Source organism: Macrobrachium rosenbergii, chromosome 54 (assembly GCF_040412425.1).
Source record: "Macrobrachium rosenbergii isolate ZJJX-2024 chromosome 54, ASM4041242v1, whole genome shotgun sequence".
Classification (NCBI taxonomy): Eukaryota; Metazoa; Arthropoda; class Malacostraca; order Decapoda; family Palaemonidae; genus Macrobrachium; species Macrobrachium rosenbergii.
The window spans coordinates 47,623,434-47,645,963 of record NC_089794.1 but is presented as its reverse complement, the minus strand read 5'-3'; the positions used below and the strand labels follow the sequence as shown (position 1 = coordinate 47,645,963).

Genomic DNA, 22,530 nt, shown 5'->3' with positions numbered 1-22,530 from the left:
GCTAGGTTACATCTCATCTAGCACAGATTATGATTTCATCTAATCCTAATTACATGGTCTAGGCTAAGAATTTAGTCCAGAAATGGAATGTTTCATGAAAAGTTACCACTTAACTTCATATAAGGTAATGCCTAAGCTAGTCGTCGATTTAGCTCATGCTAAAGTGCACTGGCTTATATAAATGGGAAAAAATTTATACTAATATGTAGCCTCATTGTTGGGCTATCGATTTACTATGCCCAGATATTGTTATCTGATCCTAGGGTCCTTGGTCTAAGCTTGGCCACTAAGGATGTAATCCAAGGATGTACTAGTACATAGGCTACAGACAACATCCACTATTAATCTAGTTTGAATTATTCCCACTTACTGCCCAGATTATTGTAGACATCGTATAATCTGAAAGGATTTTCCATATTAATAGTAAGTTGTGGAACATTTCTTTTAGTTAAAACATTTAGTTAGAACTTAAAACAATTTTCGTTTTACGAAACTAGGTAACAATCAACACTTTATGAGGCTAGGTAGGCTAGCGATCAACGAGCCGGGTTCCGGCTTTAATACACAAATTATATAAATTCTAAAAGTTTAAAACTAAAACTTTCAACTGTTTGATAATATTGAGCACTTATCTTGCTATTTTTGATGCTTCCATGATCCTCGACACTAACACGGAGAAAGAAGTCGAATTTTTTCGGAGCGCTGGTAACGACGCGGACCCTTCGCTTTGAACCAAACAGAGGTAATACTCCTTGGCCCTTTAACGGCTCGGTTGTAAACAAGAGGGCGGATGCGCGTGCGCAATAGTCACTTCTCTTTCTTGCAAGTTAATTGACGTTGGAAAAACTGGGTTCAGCTTCGCTGAAGATAAGGGGAAGTGCCCTCTTATCTTTGAGTCCATTATATACTCCATCATGTGTTATAATGTTAATCATTACGACACAATACCTGGCCAAAAGACCAACTAAATTAGATGAGAATTCTTTGATATTAGTTTGGTCACCATAGAGCTCTGGTAGACCATGGAAGGTAACTCCTTTGAAAGTTTGAGGACGAAACAGCGACTACGCTATCAAAAAAATCCTTATAAGAAATGTTGTTGGAACTTTAACTTCTTTTTATTTTATCCAGCCAATATTCATGGAGATGCAGTATACTAAATATCTAATAAATTAGTTAAGAAAGTACCCATTGGGCCAGAGAGTTAAGAATGTTAACACAGTAGTCTGGTTAAACTGCTTATTAATGATGATAATTAGGTATAGGGAGTGTTTTAACTTGTCAAAAATATTTGCAAAGGAAATGATTGTCAAGTTCATCAAAATCACGTGAAAGCTGTTAGAAAAATCACATATTAGTAGTTTTGGTTATCCAGGTGTCATGACGTAAATTTACAATTTTCATTGCTGTACAAACGTGGTTAAATGTGCGCATAGGTTAGGGTAAGGTTTTGATTAGTCTGTGTTATTGTCCTTATCTACAGCTGGCCCCTTTTCACAGTGCCTTAAACACTATGCATCATCATCATTATCATAACTAGTGTTTATGGTTTCTGAAAATAGCCAAATGTGGATAACAGAGGGGTTATATGAATGCATCAGATATTGAGAGAAACAATTTCTTAGATGGGAACTTATTATTGTTGACTTGGTCAACAATAATGGCTTTCAGAAGCAATGGGTTTTTGTTAACGAAACAAAAATTCATTATAAAACATTCCTTTGTATGCTAATATGGAGAAGGTATAAATACCCTGATTGAGTTTTGGTGTCACTTATCTGTGTATGGTGGTTGATGACAGGAAGTACATTTTAGATATTTAAAGCTCACTGTATTGGTCCATGGGACACTTTATGAACCTCTGTTTATTACAAATTATTAGGGTACAGGAGTACTGGAACCAAGTTAGACAATCTGGTTTAAGTTTGTAAGTGAATGGAGAATGCATACTGTATCGACAAAAGCCAGGGAAGTAATTATTTTACCCAGATAGAAGGTAACCAAGCTCATTTGAAATAACCATTTAGATATTATACCAAGATAGATTGGAAGCCTGTTTCAATGTAATTTGGCTAACAGTCAAAATGTAAAATATAATGTAATATGAATAGCATATAAGGATTACAGCATATAGAAAAACAGTATTCGGATAAGTCTTTATTTTTAATATATTAATTGATTTTTATCATTTGAAGCAGGCAAATTTCACACACTTTCCACTGTCCCATTGCTGTTTTCATTACCATTACTGTCCTCCGTTTTAGACCGGAATTTGAATAAGCGTGCAGCGTGAGCATTGAATGAGGAAGATCTTATCGGTGTCGACCCTCTTTCTTTTCTGATAGGTCGAAGAGAATAAGTCCTCACAGGTGGTGTCCTCTCTTTTACCTAAAGCAAAAATGGTTAAGATTAAATTTTACACAGCAGATACAATTTTAGGCTTACTGTAGCTTAAGATGTAACTTGTACGCTACTGCAAAGTTTGCCTTTGATGATAATCATGCTAAGGGGAGGAAAATGTGGTAAACATGTTGGCTGAGGTATCATTCTAGAATATCTAGTTTGGAGCAATTTTCAGTGTTATTTGTAAGACTTGCAACACCAGCCGGCAGTGGATGTAATACTTGTAGACTTTTTTTAGTGGTTCATTTATTGGATTTCAGGATAACTTGAGTAGACAGTTGTCTCTTAACAAGTGTAGATTACATCTGTAATTTTTTATATAGTCATAGTTAGTAATATCAAAATATTCAGGATGTGCCTCAGAAAGGTAGAGCACGAAAGGAGAACTAGAAATTATATAAAAGTTTATGCAAAATATGCACATTATGTGTAATTGAAACATGTGCTTTTGTATAAGTGAATGATTTTCAAAATAATAAATTAAGTGGAAGGTATAACATGAAGTTCAGATGAATTTTATAATAATCGACCATGTTGGAAGAGATATAAAGACTGATATCGGGTAGGGGAAGAAAAAGCACAGTTAATGTTTTTTGGACTAATATAAAAAATTTATTAAAGAAAAATGTATGCTTTTGTCCAACAAAATATATAGGCTACAGTAAACCCCCGTATTCGCGGTCTTACTATTCGTGGACTCATGTATTCGTAGATTTCTCTGTGGAACGTATCTACTCATTATTTGCGGAAAATTTGTCCATTTGTGGTATATTTCACTGAGAAATATTCACTAATTACTGTATTTTCACATAATTTTCTTGGCTAAATGCACTTTTTGTGATAAAAATATTAAAATACTCAGGTATAAGCATTTTTAGAGTTTTTTTTTGTGTTTAAACTATCAAAATAGGCAGTTCTAAGTGTTTTTAGAGGGGTTTTAAGTATTTGCGGATTTTAGCTATCCGCGGGGGGTTGCGGTACGCATCCCCCACGAATATGGGGGGTTTACTGTAGTATGTTCCTAATTTTTCTCTGAAGCCTTGTGACATTAGAGTATAAGTAAAGTGCATGAAAACAAAGGGAAGGGACACACAGGAACTCAGAATTGACCTCTTCTGACTGGGAATTGCAGGCAGAAAAATAGTAACACGTAAATCCATGACTGAGGGGCTAGCTTTTTGATTGGCTGCTGAAGGTGTGACTGAGCCAGATTTTGGCAGCAAATCTTTTCAAGAGCATTGTTTGGATAATATGACGTCAAGAAGCACACTTGAGGAAAGAACCTACCTTCATTTTGGCTTCAAGTAACTCTTTCCCTCTTTCTGACATAACGATCTTCTCTCGAGCACTGCGAAGTTCTCTATCTAGTCGTAATCTGTCTGCTTCTAATTTTCGTAGTCGTTTTTCAGCCTCTGTTTGAGGAAAAACAAATATCAAGAGAATGATTTTACTTGCTGTCTGTAGAAATAAGGGGGAAGGATGTTTGGAGAAACAACTGGTCAATTTTTGGTGTTGGAAGGAAAGAGATAATAGGGAGGGTGTAGAATGGGGTTCAATGCTTTGGAAAATGCCTCCATATCCAGGAATTCACGATTCTCTGCAATTTTCTCCATTGTTATTTCAGTAAAACTTGAAAGCAAAGATCAGTTCAAATGGCAACAGATCAGAAAACTTGGCCACCAAGGTAGCCTTATAAGCTAACTATAAAACTAGAAAGTCCAAGGCTGTGGAAACAACAGATTGAGGAATTTTTAAGGCACAGAAAGATTTATTTACTTGTTTCTGTATCAGATGGAGTATTTCCCTCTCAGGAAAAACTGAAGTATTGGTCAGACCTTCATGCGTTGTTGTTCACTTCAGAAGAAATGTTTAAATTCCGTGTAATATTGTACCTACAAAATGACGGTAGACAAATCCTTGTTTGCAGATTCGAAGAAATTAACATCAGTTTTCCTACCTCGGAGTTGACTATCTTTTTCCTCCTGGAGGACTTCGAAGGCTTGGCGCTTCTTCTTCTCCTCCTCCAGCATCCTTCTTTGCTCTGCCTGTAGGCGCTCAAGTTCCTCGCGTTTCTCCCATTCTTCACTCAGGACTCTAGCTTGCAAGTTTCTGTGTGACAGAAGATGCTGGGTTAGTGTTTCTTCTTTTCCTCTTTTTGTGCTTTTCCTGTCAGTATCACAATCAAGAAAATAAGGCTCTAAATGAACTGATAATGCTATGCTTTTCCACATTTAGACCAGAATATTTACATAAGATAATGAAGAGTCCTGCACTTGCTTAACGTCCAAAAGATAAGGTTAACTCTCTTTTTTTGAGTTTGGGGGTCATGACTGGAAGTCAAGGTCAAGTATCATATCTCGTATGCATGCTCCAATAATGAAGTTCATGTGCAGAGTGAGGTCAGTGTCAAGGTAGCATTTACAGGTCATAGGTTAAACAGGAATTTAACCTCCGCAATAACTTACTAATGATACAAAATATAGAATTCATATTTAATATACACAATTCACTAATTATGCAATGTAAAGTGTGAGGAAAAAGACATAATTGTTGGCCAAAGGTCATGTAAAAGCCACATGATGATTCTAGTTGTTATTTGTGTACTTTAATAAAAATAATATAGTAAAGATAGTCCTTGTGACTGGAAACTGGGAGAGATGAGAATGAAACTCCAATATCAGGGCCCATGGCTAGTGCAGGTTTCTTAGTGTACGAGCTGTGGGCTGTCTCTCGGCCACTGTGATGTTACTGCTTCAACGCTGCCTCTGTCTACACTTTGCCCTCATCCAGTCAGCATGTATGTATAATTTTTATGCACTTTCAGAATAAAGACATTCAAACAAACATGGCACAGTGAGCTGTTCAAGAGCCACACATCTCCAGCAATGGCCCCACCTTACAGGAATACTCCCCAGACTCCAAGGGCTTGAAGGCCATCTGTAGCCACCTGCAGAACCCCAGTGATCCCAAGGAATATCGTTCTGTCTGTGCTACAGGCTCTGGCAGTCTTATCAGCACAGCAACATTCACGTGCTTCAGGCTGACCTCGCTCGTGCCCCCTGAATACAGGAGAGGCCTCCCTTCCGAGGATTCCACAGTTGTCAGCCCCAGAGAAATGTGAAAATGAGATGTCTTCGGCGGAGTTCCGGTCCTGGAGGCATTCATTGTCCTGTTGGTTGCAACTTTGCAGGTGGCCACCTACAGGTGTTCATCATGTCCGGCTACACTTCGTCCCTGTCCTTCAACGTCCCCTCGACACCAGGTTTACTGATGTTCAGTGGCATAATCTCACACCCGGGGAAGCTCTCGACACTGGAAAAAATAGTGCTTCTATCATAAAATCAGGCAGTGCACTGATCTGATTTTTTTAGTACAGTATAGTGCAAGGGCCAGATCAGTCAGTGAGCGATTATTTCATTAAGTGCTCACAGAAAACTGCTGATTGTGATTTCAAATTCCCTAATTGTGATTTTGACCTGTCAGAATACGTTATTATGTAAATCTGTGGTAGGCCGTAGTAACCAGGAATTAAAAAGACGTGTTTCAGTCATGCATTATCTTTAATAATATTGGTACTTTACAGGCCATGTGCTGTACATTTGAAGCGACCAGCAAGGATGCTAAAGGCAGGAAATCTTAGCTCGATTTTCCTAATACAGCTGGCACCAACAACGAGTTGGATACCGCACCAGAAGCTGCAGGGGCCCAGAATGCCAGGGGTAATGTGAACCTCACTTACCGTAGCTGTAGTAATTGTGGAGGTCGACATGGCTGGGACAGGGCCTCTTGCCCAGCCAAATCCCTCACGTGCCACAGTTGTCAGAAGGTAGGTCTTCTGAAGAAATATTGCAGAAGCAGTAAGAAGAATACAGAGGGACCTGCAGCCTCTCAAGGTTTCAGGAGCTGTTGTAGTGGCTGAAGCCCTCCATACCCCTCAACCCACGATCAAGGTGGAGGTCAAAAGTGATCATTGGAAGGGCAGGGAGTTTGTCCCCGCTGTGGCAGGCATGGGCGCTCAAGTGTGTGTAGCGTGACCCTCTCTGCTTTCATTAATTAATGTGCACCCTGCACTGCTGCAGCACCGGGCTGGTCTGAGGGATGTTGCCGACATACCCCTGAAGTGCATGGGATTGGCTGCCTGCCAAATTAAGTATGAATGGCACTCCACTTTGCAGGATGTTTATTTCATGAAGACAGCCACTTCTGCCTTTCTTTAAGAGCCTGCAAGGAACTGGGCCTAGTACCAGAGAAATTCCCTCATCACACTCCTTCCGTGGCCTCACTGGATGTAAATAGGTCTAGTGCCTTTTCATTGACACAACTCCAGCTGCAATGGCCACCATGCCTCCAAAACTGATGACAATGCCTCTTCCACCGTTAAAGAAGAATGTTCCAAGACTCAAGAAATGGTTATTGCAGCATTTTTCATCCTCAACTTTCAACACCTCAAGGGAACCTCTACCTGTGATGACAGGTAAGCCTCACCACATTCATCTCAACCCTGGAGCAGTACCGTACGCCTGCCACACTCCTGCGTCGATCCCTAAGCATTGGGAGTGTCGCGTAAAAGTTCAGTGCACAGGATTTTTTCGCTTCAAACTCCTGCCGATTCTACGGGGTCTCACAGGATGGTGGGAACTTACTGGTCAAGGCACGTCGTAAACATGACTATTATTGCACATTTTGTTGAAATGCACGCACCGCTGCAGTATGCAACGTCATGTTTTGTCTTGTTGCTTGTTTGAGTGATTTGTTGTGAGTTTGGGGTCCTTAAGCAACTATATCGCCCTTGTCACTCCAGGGATCTCGTTTTGAACAGATGTGAGATTTTGGGCTCCCAAAGGTTGGTGTAAAGTCTGAAACTGTGAGTGCTCCTACATAGTTGTAGCTTGTAATGAGAATGATTGGGTGAGCACAACTGTTTGGGCGTTGTGTGATGTGGTGGCATTGTGTTGATTGTAATTAAATTTCAGTGATTTCTTGAAGTTGAGGGCAGTCGTGTGGCTCACGTGTTTCGTGTTGAGGGCACGTGTATTGTAGGTTCGTTGGTGTGTTTTATTTGAAGGGGTTTTGTGTTTTGAGGGTGGTGATTGAGATGGTTTTATTTTTGTAAGTAAATTGTAAAATCTGGTACGTGTCTCGTTTGTCCTTGCATGGGGGCTAAGTCACTATCGTAGATTGTGGGTTGATCGTGCAGTCTATCAGCACAACAAAAATCAGTGACGTCTGTCAAGGAAATTCCCGACAGGGGGGATGAAGTTCAAGCCCAACTTGACAAAGACGTGAAAAGAGGGGTCTGCAACCTGTTCCCCCTGGAGAGGCAACAGAGTGGTGTGCTTGTTTGGTGGTAGTAGCCAAGAAGTCTGACTGACCCCGACACACTGTTGATTACCAGCAACTAAATGCATGCTGCACTAGAGAGATGCACCATACGCCTGCACCCTTTCACATGGTATCGGGAGTCCCGTCGAATTCTTTCAAGACCGTTGCTAATGCTTATTGGGGATTTCATCAAACAGAACTGGGGGAGGAAAATCGCAGGCTCACTATCTTCATCACGCCTTGAGGATGGCACCAGTACTGCAGGGCACCCATGGGCCACTGCTCCAACTCGGTTGCCTACACACGTTGATTTGATGATGCCATTCAAGAGGTACCCCAGAAATAAAAGTGTGAAGACAACATCCTTCTCTATGATGCAAGTGTAGAGGTGGCCTTTTGGAACAACTATGACTTCCTGGCAACGTGTGCAAGAAAAGGTATCACTTAAGCCTGAAAAACTTCAATTCTGCAGAAGAGAAGTAGATTTCGTGGGCTTTCATTTGGGATGGGGCTACTATAAACCTGCAGAAGAAAGCTTAGCAGTCATCAAGAACTTGTACATGCCAGTAAAGCCAACTATTACCGATATCAGGTCATGGCATGGTTAGCACCATTTCTTGCTGCAGCACCCATCATGGCTCCTTTCAGAGAACTCTTAAAGAAATCTGCAGCGAAACACGTCTATTGGGATGATCAACTACAGACAAGGTTTGAATAAGCACAGGATGCCATATGCCAGCTGGCCAAAGAAGGCCTTGCATACTATGATAAAGCCCGGCCTATGGTAGCAATTACAGATTGGAGTAAGGAAGGGGTAGGTTTCATCATCCTCTAGCAATATTGCTTGTGTACCTCAGCTGACTACCCCTTCTGCTGCAAGGGGGGATGGAGGATTGCTTTATATGATAGCTGCTGTCTTACTCTGGCCGAGGCGGGATATACAGCCATGGAAGGGGAGGCTATAGAGGTAGTTTGGTACCTTAAGAAGGCTAGACTCTTCGTACCCTACGAAGGCTAGACTCTTCATTCCTTAAGAAGGCTAGACCCTCTGTACCTTAAGAAGGCTAGACTCATCATACCTTAAGAAGGCTAGACTCTCCGTACCTTAAGAAGGCTAGACTCTTCGTACCTTACAAAGGCTAGACTCTTCATACCTTAAGAAGGGTAGACTCTCCGTACCTTAAGAAAGATAGACTTTTCCTATTATGATGCCTGAACCTCACTATCATCACGAACCACCGCCCACTCGTCAAGTTTGTAGATAATTAGGCCCTGGGAGACGTAGCTAACCCTAGGTTGTTCAGACTGAAGCAAAAAACCTACAGTTCATATTCAGGGAAAAGGAACTGTGCTGCTAACTTCCTGTCACAGTTCCCTCCCCTTAGGACAACACCTGATGCAGATGACACCGAGTTGGACGAAGACCTATCGTTAGCGGTAGTTTCCGCCACCACTGAAGCCCTAGACCATGACGGACACATCATAGATGAAGAGACCATCAAGAGGGCGGCATTGGATGATCCAATATATCAGTTATTAACAGCTAAGATATTAACTGGAGACTGGCACCCGCAGAAATCGCAAGAAATAGCATGTCTATGCCAATTCTACAGTGTCAGAGACCGTTTGGCCGTTGCCGGTGATTTAATTACATAAATGTATGATCAAGGATGTGGCCGTTTACCTCTCCCTGAAAGTCTCCGACAGCAAGTGGCAGGTAACTTGTATGCTGGTCATCAAGGCCTCGACTCCATGTTGCGAAGGACCCGGCACTCCATCTAATGGCCAAGTATGGAAGGTGACCTATAATACCGCAGATCAACCTGTTTCTTTCTGTTGAGAATCATCTCACAAATTTGCGGAATATACAAACAAGGGCAACAGACTATGCAAACGTTTCATCACGGGATAGAAATTGGTAAAGCCTATGTAATATCTCAAAGCATGGAGGCAAATGTAAAATAAGTTATTGTGTCAGCGGTTAAAATTAACTCATTAAAATTATATATAGTGAGGAAGTTTACTTAAATGACATAAAAATAACAATAAAAATTTTAAGAAGAAAATAAATGATGGAAATTTATCGGTTAAGACTCCTATTGGATTTGTGAGGCTCATAAACAATTGGCGTATGGAAGTACTGGAATACATGACTTTAGTCTAAAAACAGACCAGCAAATATGAATAACTTACCTGGCTGTGTCTTCACCTCATTTTGCTGAATGTATTTCCTCTTAGCAGACAGACAGACAAGCCACAGTTCCTCACTTACCTGACTATTTCCTCATCGCGTTTCGCTTGTGTCTCCTCCTCCAGCAAAGTCTCCAACTGAAGCCTCATCTTCTGAAGCTCGGTGACTCGCTTCTCCTCCTCTTGGCGGGCAGCGGCCTCCTGCTTGGCTGCCGCTTCTGCTTCTGCTCTTGCCTGAAGAAGAAAAAGTGGAAAATTGGTGGACATTCATTTCCTATGTGCATGATTGTCTATGTTTGTTTATATGTGTGAATGCGTGTGTGTATGTGATCACTTCATGCGCAGCCATAGCGGAAAAAGGCATAGGGCTGGTAGCTGCATTCCAAAAGATTAAATTGTTGAGAATTGACTTGAGAGAGTTAACAGAAATCCTAGAAAAGGATTTCATGCAGATTACAGAGGAAGATTTGAGTAAGTTCACAAAAATTGATTAGGTGGTTTAGTTTAAACTGGTTTATACCATTAGTGACTGTTGCCATAAGGCAGGCTGCCTTCAAGCATGTGTGGTGTGGATCTCTGGACTTGATCCGATCAACAGAGATATGTTTCACGAAAGTGTTGCAACTACCTGACCAAATGCAAACAAACTGCTTGAAAAGAAACAAGCGAAGTTCCACCTTTAGAAACTTGTATTTCATCTCATTTATTTTCTAGGTCTTTTTTATCTCTGTCCAATCACTCCAACTCCCTCTTTTCATTGACTTCAGGACTGAATGGCCGAAAGTGCCCCAGTGCTCAGCTTGACAGCCTAAATTTCATAAATCAAAAAACGATAGTAACGGTGCCCAGTCATAAGCTATGCAAAATAAAAAAAAATATATTAGTTGGTTTGTATATCAGTGCTTCAATTGGTTCATAATCCTTTTATCTTGCCTTCTGAGGCATTGCCTAAACCCAAGAATAAGCATGTCTACATTCAACAATACTCACCAGCTTTTCAGCCATAAGTTCTGCCTGGGTGTTTTCTATAATATCAGCCTGGGATGCTCGCCTTATTCTCTCGGCTGTTTCTCGTGCTTCCTCTTCGGCATGTTCGCTCTTCCTTATGGTGCTCAGGATGGACTGGTAAGGCAAGGGGTCTGTGGAATACTGAATGGCAGTATCCAAAGCTCGCAACCATTCGCTTTTACTCCTGGGGGACCGAAAAATGAGACGGGAGAAGAAAATGTTATGGTCTTTGCAATGAAGGATGGAAGACCCAAACAACGTATATTGCAAATCTGATTGTAATAAGGCACACCTTCAAATGATAATTTATACATTACTCAATGTCCATTGAGTAAACTACTCTGTGGATTTTGGTTGCACAGTTCTGAAAAGTTTTAAAGCAAATTAGAGGATGATCTCACCTATGGTCTGTTGCGGCAAGCTGGACTAGTTTGTTTGACTCTAAGCAGATCGTGAACCTGCAATTCTTTGCATCAGGCTCGTCTGGAATGCTGTGAACGGTAGCCGAAGGAGTGAGGGAGACTTGGGCTTTGCCCACAACAATGGCGACCGCTGCGGCCTTTGGTGAGAGCTTCTGAGAGGGAGTGGTCACTGCCCAGGGTACAATTTCCAGCTCTCTGCTCACCCAGACAGGCGCCCACCACGCGCGCTGGTATACTTTCCCCTGTTTCGCATTAAATAGGGTAGAGAGCAATTTCATCTTCCAATAAATGAATATTTCACAGCAATGCTACAAGAACAGTCAGCCGAGAAATATTTACTCACCCGTTTCAGCACTTGTCCAATGAAGGAACTGTAGATACCGTTCACGGCCTGATGAAGAGCTGGAACCTCAGCGTCTTGGGCATAGCGACCTTCTAGGAAGGTCAGAAAGACTGGGAAGGTGAAGCACGAGATTATGGATGCTAACTGGTGGAAGTCCTGGCAATCCCATTCTCTCCCCAAAGCCGTCACCAGATATCTTGTGACTTCGCTCATTTCTTGTACATTTAGTGTCACCTGTGGGAAATTGCATATTATTTACTGCCCTTAGTTTATTCTTTTACAGTTCTTTTATACTTTGGGGTGATTGACCTGTGCTGAAAGGCTTTTTAGGTTACTGTATCACTCCTCCTTAGAATCTGTAAATCATTACATATTGAATTAAATACTGACACTTAATTAATAGTGTTCAAAATACTATATACATCTTTCTTGTTCTTGTACACATAAGAATGTGAGGTAAAAAATGACTGAACATAAATTTTTTTTTTGTACCCTAGTGTCTCTTTTTATGTTCAGTTGCCCTTGCATTAATTCATCACCCCTAAGCCTTCTCGATTTATATGCCTCACTGTGACTTGCTTCTACTATGCTTAGGCTCCCAGGGCGTGTAATGAGCATGTTAAGTTCTGCCACTGAACCAAGCAATGCTATGACTTATAATTATTAATCATAAAGTAAGCAAGTTTTGCTCAGTGAATGGCTCTGAGATCTACCTGCAAGAGTCCTTTCCTAGACGGTGATCTGTCAGCAAGCAGACAGAAGATACGGAATAATTTATAGACGGAGTCTTCAGAGAACACTGGTGTGTCTCTCTGCAAAAAGGCAGTCCTCCCGAGTAGCCAAAAGGTGTTCTCCAGGATGTCATGATGAAGTTTAAGGTCCTTGTAAGGCGTTGAACCGTCGTCCACTTCAGCTAACACCTGCAATGAGATATAAATGGTTTTTGTTTGCATTTAATAAATTAATTTCCTTTTCTCCTGAAGATGTGAATGTCAGTCATCTTGCAAATGTCAGATTACTGAAGCGAATAAAAATATGGTGAAAGACTACAGTACATTCTGTTGTTCAGTGGAAACATTTGTCTTTGGTCAATTAACTTCTATTTGCATTTACATGGGACAAGGGGACTTAAAATTTATCTTTAAGGTCTGAAAAATAATTGAACTCTGTCAATAGACACAAAAGAAGATTATGGAAAAGTGCCTCCAAGTGTCATCCTGGGGCACATGTACAGTACTGTACTCTTCTTCTAAATGTAATTAACAAGATAGCAAATGGTTTTGCTGAAAATTATTTTCAGCTATCATCACTAGGCATGCGGACTTTCTCACGCCTGTAACTAGTACTGTCAGGCATCAAAATAATACTTTGGGATGCCTGTCAAATAAACAATAAACGGTCTTCTGGAAAGTAATCTTTGACTAACACTAATTATATGCCAACTATATTATTTTGCGTAAAAATCAACGAAAGAGTCTTCTCTTCTTTTGTAGGTAAATCTTGTCAAAATCAAAGAATCTTGGATGTACTTTACCTCATGTGTCAAGAAGTACAGGTACTGTTCAAAGGTTAGCTGCTTCGAGCTCAAGTAGTCCTCGATGCAATTTTCGACGCGACGATCAACCTTTAGTAATACTCCAACGTTTTGGGTCAGCACCTGAAAATAAATTCATCGTTTAGTTATAGATCAAGTTGATGAACGATTATGTTTAAGGTTCTGTCTCTTTTTATATCACAAATATTTCGTTTGTTTGAAGAAATTCGGTCAGTTTTAACAATAACTACAAGGCTTCTTAGGATCAACTTGGGAAGATCAGTAATAAAGCGAATGTTGAGCCTTGGAAATTCTTGTTGAGAACTTTCATTTGCTCCAAGATCACTGAGGTCACGGTCGTCAGGAATAACAGTAGGTTAAACGGTGGATTGCTTTCTCCTTAAATCAAAGAGTCTTATTAGAAGTGCTATGCAATCCTACATATAGAATGGCCTTTCTTTGAAAAAGAAATGTTCGGACATAAGAAGAGGGGATATAAAAATACAATAGTTGAAGATAACAGTCAAATCGCCCTCAGATGTTATCATCATATTTTTGCTTTAGGAAGAGGTGGTTAGTTTCGGTTATGTAGGCTTCACACCAGCAAAGGCCTTTGCCCTATGGCGGTCAGTAAGTGGTAACATCTTGCAAGTGTTAAGAGGCCTCATATGAACCACTGGAATCTGCCCAACCAACAGAGTCGATTTTAACAGAAGCAACCTAATGATTTGTTACACATCACAGATTCGGCAAACAGGGACTTTTACGCTTCCCTGAAGTCCAAATCCGGGCCAAGGACGAGGGGATAAACCCGCTCTCTTCATTATCCATTCGTTGACGTAAGCAGTTAACAAGTACATGGTAGTCATTCGAATGAGGCAGCCGCAACAAATCTTGAAAAGCACGGAGCTAGTAACAGTATTCCAAAAATTTGTCAAGAACAGAAAGGCCAACTCCTGCTGATGACACCCCTTGAGGGGAGAGGCATATGATATATATATATATATATATATATATATATATATATATATATATATATATATATATATATATATATATATATATATATATATATATATAGCCTATATAACTAAAAAGTCGCACTTTAGGAAAATGGAATAAATTAATTTTCACCTGTCTTTCAAGATTAAATATTAACTCTGTTGTATATAGCTAGCATTTTAAGAAAAGAAATTCGTCAGTAAAGGTCTTTATGACAAAAGGTATATGTACTAACACCGAAAACTAATGAATATCTAAATACTGGTCACCTCTTTCTCTTTCCACCTCCAGCGTTACCTTAAACTTGCTCTTTCCTTTTTGCAAAGCACCGCCTTGTCATTATCTGGCATGCAGTACCTTCCCTTCCCTTCCCTTCTGTGGCAGACATTTACATTTGTTTAAGTAAGGGAGATGCTTTGCATTTCAGTGGCACCTGACTGAGTTTCGCTCTTTTATCCTTATTGGTCCCTTTTGATATCTATTTATCTATTTATTTATTCATTTATTTACCTATTTATTTATGTAATTTATTGTTTTTTTTTATTGTTAGTTTAATTATGTATTTGTATATTTAGTGTACTTGTAACATGTAACTTAAAGTGGTCTCAGCATAGCAGACCTCTTCCTCCTCGTTTCGTCTCTCTCTCTCTCTCTATGGCTTTTCTTGGCTTGTTTCCTACGAAAGCTGCGCAACTTGAATATGAATATAATAATAATAATAATAATAATAATAATAATAATAATAATAATAATAATAATAATAAATTATTTTTTAGAATATTCACTTTTTCTCTTTAAATCCAATTACTTTATCTGAACTGAGAAAATGACGCGATCTTTATAAAAATAAATAATTTTCTTGGATGTTCCAGAGGCCATTCGCTTATAGACATATTATGTTCAAAGTAGAGCTAGTTGTTGCGTGAAAGCATTTATTTCGTCCTTTGCCAGCATTATCCGAGGACTCTCTCTCTCTCTCTCTTTCTCTCTCTCTCTCTCTCTCTCTCTCTCTCTCTCTCTCTCTCTCATACGCAAAGACAAATGTACGTACAGGTGGATGAAAAGTTGACGGAAGACGGCTAGTTCCTCTTAATGTCTGTTTTTGACTGTGCACGTATTGATATAAATATGTACCCAAGGATATATGAGAAATATTGTGTTGTTATGATAATAATTATTGAGATCTTAGTAATGTCAGATCTCATAAGAATAGATAACTTGACAGCGCAATTTAGAATCTTTTAGATAATGCAATAGTGGGAGAGAGATTAAGTCATACAAGCAGTCATATGACTTTGTTACCATGCGGCTGTTTGGCCGTGAGGTCGCTTCTGTTTTGGTTCGGGCGATAAGTCACGTCAACAGACGAGAGAAGAGACAAACGATTTCTTCGAGTATTGCATCATCTTTTGTCTTGCAGAGAGAGAGAGAGAGAGAGAGAATCACGTGGTTTTCAAAACCTCTACTGTTCTGTTTGTTGCATCGATCGTGTTGAGATCTCGTCAAAAACTTTGTCCAAAATGTAGACAAGACGCGTCATGCAAGTATTTTCCTGGGAAAAGGGAAAGGTAAGTATGCCTTAGTTTAACCAGACCGCTGAGCTGATTAACAGCTCTCCTAGGGCTGGCCCGAAGGATTAGACTTATTTTACGCGGCTAAGAACCAATTGGTTACCTAGCAACGGGACCTACAGCTTATTGTGGAATCCGGACCACATTATACCGAGAAATGAATTTCTATCACCAGAAATAAATTCCTCTAATTCTTCATTGGCCGGCCGGAGAATCGAACGCGGGCCTAGGAGAGTGCTAGCCGAGTACGATATCGACCCACCCAGTGAAGAACTTTGGGAAAAGGGAAGTATTGCACAAAAGCACATGGAGTTACGTCATTTAAACTCTGGTCGCGTATCGTCCGCCATCAATTTCTTGTACAGAAACGTTTTTGCAATTAAGATGACGTCATCTATTTTCGATAGAATATTCTACGGGGTTTTGATTTTTGACTGCAAAACTAAATTTGTCATTCTGATTCTAAAGACTCTTCTGCTGGTTCCCTTTCTTCTTCTTCTTCTTCTTTTAACGTGCCTTTTTCCCATTTTTGTATGGGGTAAGCACGATGCCTTCTTTTGAAGGACTTTTGATTTGGCTTTGGGGTAGACCGTAGTCTCAATCGGCTGCCCTACCTGACATCGCTTAGACCCCGGTAGCATATGGTACATGTATCATACCAGACCCAACGCCCTTTCTCCCAGCAGCGAGAAGTTGTTGCGCGGGTAGGTTGAGAGTTCGAGACGTGTGAGATGTTTGTTATGTTTTTAGAAGATGTTGGAGTGGCTTTGTTTTGTGTGTGTATTTAGTCTGTAACACCCATTTGCTTTATAAGCAAACCTATCCGTTGATTACATACATAATCCCGGGGTGTCTACACGGATAGCAAAGTGTCCGCCTCTCTGATCAGTCGGCTGCGGATTTGAACCCGTGCCACAGACCTCTACGAAGTCTGAAGCTGCTGCTGTAACCGACTGTGCCATCGAGGCTCTTCTGCTGGTTCCCTTTCTCTCTCTCTTAAAAAGAGTGAAATTATAAGTAGCGTAATTTATTGTCGGTCACTCCATTTTAGTAACTTATTGTGGTATATTTTAAAGTGTTTGAATAAGTGATTAGTAGCCCGGTCAGTATAATAAAAGATTTGTACTTAAGTGAATTTATTACATTTTACAATTTTCAATTTTGTGTGTTCGTACATTTTTTATGGTGTTTTCAAATTATTTACTTAGTTTTCTTTCACATCTTAGTGTTTCTTAATGGTTTTACTTATGCTTACTTAATTTAGTTTCATGTATTAACATTTTGGTGATTTAAGTTTGTTTCATAATTTAATTGTTTTCAAGTAATAGTAATTTTTCTTCAAAGTAAAATTGTGAATTTTGATTTATTAATTTTGGATTAAAAATTAAATTTTGTACTTAAAGTTTTTAGTTTCCTGCAAAAGAAAACTATTGTGCTGGCCTTGTCTCTCCGTCTGCACTTTATTCTGTTCACGCTTTTTTCTGTCTGCACTTTTTCTGTCTGCCCCCAGATCTTAAAAACTATGAGGCTAGAGGGCTGCAAATTGGTATGTTGATCATCCACCCTCCAAACGTCAAACTTACCAAATTGCAGCCCTCTAGCCACCTCAGTAGTTTTTATTTTATTTAAGGTTAAAGTTAGCCATAATCTGCTTCTTGCAACGATATAGGATAGGCCACCACCAGGCTGTGGTCAAAGTTTCATGGACCGCAGCTCATGCAGCATTATACCGAGACCACCGAAAGATAGATCTATTTTCTGTGGCCTTGATTATATGATGTAGCGTCTGTACAGAAAACTCAATTGCGCCAAAGAAACCTCGGCGCATTTTTTACTTGTTACAAAAATGTTTCATTTATTGACCACCAGTGGTAGGAATAACTTTGTGAATAAACTACAGTGATGTAAGTTTTGTTCCTTCAGTTTTGCTGCAGTGACTGTAATTGAGGAGACAGTTATAGTTGTTTGATGGAGTGATGCCCTTCGGTTAACTTGAGTATATATATTGATACTTCACAATTGTTTTGATAAAGTTTAGTATATTTTGATGCGTCACATTGCTGATAATTCTTTTAAAGTATCACTGTTGCTTCTAGAGTAATCAGTTGTATTATTTGTTGTTATGGGAGGTCAGGTTTATGGCTGTTTTGAAATCTATGATTGGTAAGTAAGTTTTTTGAAATCTATGATTGGTAAGTGTAATAACCAGGTATTTGGAACACTTCATGACAACATTATATATATAATATATATATATATATATATATATATATATATATATATATATATATATATATATATATATATATATATATATATACACTTTATGTGTGTGTGGTGTGTGTGTGCATGTGTTTAGTTAAAGTCCTCCTGGGCCTCTGTAGACTTATAAATACACACACATATATATATATATATATATATATATATATATATATATATATATATATGTATGTATGTATGTATATATACCATATATATATATATATATATATATATATATATATATATATATATATATATATATATCCTGTATATACTGTATATATAAACTGATTCACAAAGACATGGAACGTGATGAATGTATGAATAAAGGCAATGCCACGAAAGAAAAGTGAAACAACTGAGTGGTTGCTAGGCCTTTCGACACTCGGTCCTTTTCTAGCAGACTGATGAGAAATATACTGTAAAAGTAAGGGTCCAAGAGAGCTCCTATTATTGACAGTTGACAGACAGATATCCTTCTGGATGGGAATTACAAGGGACAGATTCACCTGGAATCCAACGAGGGTAAATCTTTAAGAGGATTTACAAAGGATGAAGCCCAACTGGCTCAAAATCCCTAAGGAAAGCAGCAACATATAATGTATAAAATGCCACGCTTGGACTGCTCTTCTTTCTATGTAGGTTAATCTAGTAAAGATTTAGAAGTGAGAATTCAGCAACATAAGTATTAAGTCAAAACTGGGCAAACATCCAATGCAATATGCATTCATTTAAGTGAAAACTCTCAGAGGATCGACTGGACTGACAGTTCAGTGATTGCCAGATCGAAAGATTTCTCTTCACGAAATCTTTTAGGCTCTGCAGTTATTCAGCTTACTTCCAGCTGTAATTTCAACCTTAGCCCTGCCATGTATTATTTGGACCCCTGTATTAGTAAATTGTTCAAGAATAACCTAAAAGATAAAATCACTGACTTAGTTACTAATTAGTTACCTTATATATATTTTCTATATTCGTATGTTTAATAGTTTATTTGAAAATGTTCATATTGCAAAAATTGTTATTGTTTACCAAAAGGAGAATATATTAAGTGTTGGACTTTTATAAATATGTAATCAGCTAATTCATTCCAAGGCCATTTTTGGTGGTCAGTCTCTTCCACTGTATAATCCTTTAATTGACTCCTCCTAGCTTTCGAGCCAGTTGGGCTTAATCCTTTGTATATACATATAAATATATATATATATATATATATATATATATATATATATATATATATATATATATATATATATATATATATATATATATATATATTTATATATTATATATACATATGTGTGTATGTGTATACCTGATTACACATTTATTAAATACAAGTAACTGAATCATAAAAACTCACTCTCTCTCTCTCTCCCTCTTGCGCATACGCAGTAACAAATGTACACACAGGTCGATGAAAAGTGGGCAGTCGAGATGTAGCTCCTCTTTATATCTATTTATTTTCGACTTTGCACATATGCCACGAAAGAAAAGTGAAACAACTGAGTGGTTGCTAGGCCTTTTGACACTCGGTCCTTTTCTAGCAGACTGATGAGAAATATATAAGTAAGGGTCCAAGAGAGCTCCTATTATTGACAGTTGACATGACATGTATATATATATATATATATATATATATATATATATATATATATATATATATATATATATATATATATATATATATATATATATATGTACATAACATATATATATATATATATATATTCATATATTTATTTATTCAATTACACACTTATCAAATACAAGTAGATAAATCATAACTTTCTCTCTCTCTCTCTGCCCTTTGCCTGTCAATCTTCATCACAAATGCTCGTCACTTCAATGGTTTTAAGCACGATTGACCAGCAAAACCAACAAGAGTCCTTTGATGGAGAAAAGAAATGAAAAGGATTCCTTAAACATAGTTCGGCTGCTTACATTACTGAGAATTCATCAGAATCCTTGTTTTTCTCCTAAACACTAGATTTTGTTAAATGTAATACACTGATATTATAACAATTTCAATGCAAAAGATTCATTGGAAAAGTAAACACTTTTTGTGATAGTCAGAGAGACCAAGTGGAAACACATAAGAAGGCTAAAGTTTCCGCAGTCCAGATAAGTATGGTATTGAGGAGATATAAACCCGGTTTATTCTTGAGACTACAACTTTCACAAAAGAGCTAAGGGAACGAAAAGCCTAACGTATACTGAATAGTCGACAGCCATGAAAAATAGTTGAACGACATTGTCGAAAAATTATTCAATGCATTCACTTTCTCTGACCTCTCCCGTAACACCGCATATGAGAGAGAGAGAGAGAGAGAGAGAGAGAGAGAGAGAAGGATAAATAACACCGGTTACTAGTGTATTTTTTCATTCGCGTTTTATGATAGCAAATCTACTTTGTTTGTAAACATTGTATTAATTGAGTTGCAAATACAAATTCCGTAATTAAATGCTTGCACAAACGTTTTTGTGTATCTTCGTGTACACAAGATTCACCAGTGAGCTAATTAATGAAAAAAAGTTCAGTTTATTGATTCCTGGAAGTGGTAATCGTTGCAAATAAACAAAGGGAAAAGTAAACAAGGCCTGTTGAAATAGTAACCAATACCAGCAGAGCTGAAAAGGGTATACAAACAAAGGCAATCTCTCTGTTCTTCTCTCCGTCCTTCTCTTGCTCTCCGTCTGTATCTGGGTCTGTTTTTTTCTACGAAAATGAAGAAGCAACCGAGAAAAACTTGAATCTCTCCTTGACGACCCTTAGCAGATAACCATTAGTCAAAACGGTCAGTTAACCTCTTTTATAATTAGCATTCAAAGAACAATATATAGCCGCAACTGCAGTCATGCTATTATGGTAGCCACAACAACACTAGCAGCTAGCCAACCTATTAACAGCAGCAGTAACTGCAGTTTTACTAATACTAATAGCAATAGCTGGCAGCAGTAGCAACATCAGTTAAGTAACTGCAATGGTTAAAGCGACAGTTGTGTTAGGAAACACAATCTTATTAAATCAGCACATGCTCCGCAAACGAATGAATAACGCTGCCATGTTTACAAATGACTTAGCGAGAAATTTGGCAGGTAAATTTACCTGATGTATTTCTTGATTAGAAATCAGCCTAAAAATGACTTGTTAAAGCTCAAGAGATACTTTGTTGTTTAAGGAAAAAATGCCAAAACTCAGAGAATGTTCTGTGTATTGCATGGCCTTACCATTTGAATATGTAAGTAGATAGATAAAATGGAAAATCATATAAATACAAATGGGTCTTTTAAGGAAGGCATTGACCTAAGTGGACGTAAACGTAATGTCTTCGATGTTAAAGTGAATAATTTGGCGAATGATTTGTATAAACATTACCGCTGGTACAGCTCTGGTACAAAAGCAGTTTACTAGGACGTAAATGTTTGCTTGTTGTAAGTACTTATGATAAAAATGGATATCTTCTAGTACTTTACACTCAAAAGGCTTTCCATATTCATTGTTTATCATTAACAATGGCATTAGTAATATAAATGAATACATCAAAACAAGTATGTCCACAATTCTTTGACTTAAATTTTCCAAATATTTCTCATTAATTTTGAAATGCGTCATGAAACTTACCCAAATCTCGGGCAGAGAAGTGATGAAATCACAAAGGGGGTAGTAAAGCCCAGCAGCAAGAGACAGACATGGAGGTCAGGGGGATACAAAGGAAGGGGTAGGGTTTCACTCCGCAGTCTTGTAATTAAAATATTCCCTCGCATCGGGACCAAACACAAAACTCTGAGGAAAGGCAAAGGCGCTACAAACTGACTCTCGCAAAGGTCACAAACGAAGGCGAGATCCAAGTACTTGATAGTACCTAGGGATTTACCTTGCTGGCTGCACGCCTTTGCATAGCAGATGTTTTTAATGAAATCCCAACATAACAGTGGCTCAGCTGATAGCAGCTAAGTATTTTATGACCTACGAGACTTGTTGGTAGCCCTTTGTTTTAGTGTGCAAATATATCCAGTCTATATATATACACACACACATATATATATATATATATATATATATATATATATATATATATATATATATATATATATATATATATATATATATATATATATATAGTATACATATATATATATATATATATATATATATATATATATATATATATATATATATATATATATATATATACATATATATTGTCACAAATATATGCAGCTCTCGTCTCTCCGTCCTCTTAACATAGGGATCAATTTCCCTTAAAGATAGGACAACAAGATTAGGTGTATAGCAGGGATCCCAGACCCACTTACAAGGTGGTAGATGAACGCAGTTTTGAGAGAAAGGTCAAGGCAGGTGAACAAATTAGCTTAGTCATATGGAAGATAAGCATACTAGTAGTTACTGTATACTCTTGTCCTCAAGACCTATATCCCTGTGCTCTCTTTTTTGCTGGTCTTAAT

The 22,530-nt window shown here is 38.4% G+C and overlaps 1 protein-coding gene across 1 annotated transcript in view; it reads right to left on the bottom strand.

Moving 5' to 3' along the window:
• Positions 1 to 2,144: 2,144 nt before the first annotated feature.
• The window catches only part of LOC136835069 (switch-associated protein 70-like), a 40,004-nt gene continuing 19,618 nt past the window's right edge, over positions 2,145 to 22,530 (bottom strand). The window contains exons 2-10 of the mRNA XM_067098234.1: positions 13,223 to 13,345; positions 12,402 to 12,608; positions 11,689 to 11,922; positions 11,325 to 11,587; positions 10,906 to 11,107; positions 9,998 to 10,149; positions 4,361 to 4,512; positions 3,691 to 3,815; positions 2,145 to 2,388 (exon numbers count right to left, since the gene is read on the bottom strand). Coding sequence (XP_066954335.1) covers positions 2,206 to 2,388; positions 3,691 to 3,815; positions 4,361 to 4,512; positions 9,998 to 10,149; positions 10,906 to 11,107; positions 11,325 to 11,587; positions 11,689 to 11,922; positions 12,402 to 12,608; positions 13,223 to 13,345 — 1,641 coding nt within the window. The 3' untranslated portion in view covers positions 2,145 to 2,205. The remainder of the gene's footprint in view (positions 2,389 to 3,690; positions 3,816 to 4,360; positions 4,513 to 9,997; positions 10,150 to 10,905; positions 11,108 to 11,324; positions 11,588 to 11,688; positions 11,923 to 12,401; positions 12,609 to 13,222; positions 13,346 to 22,530) is intronic.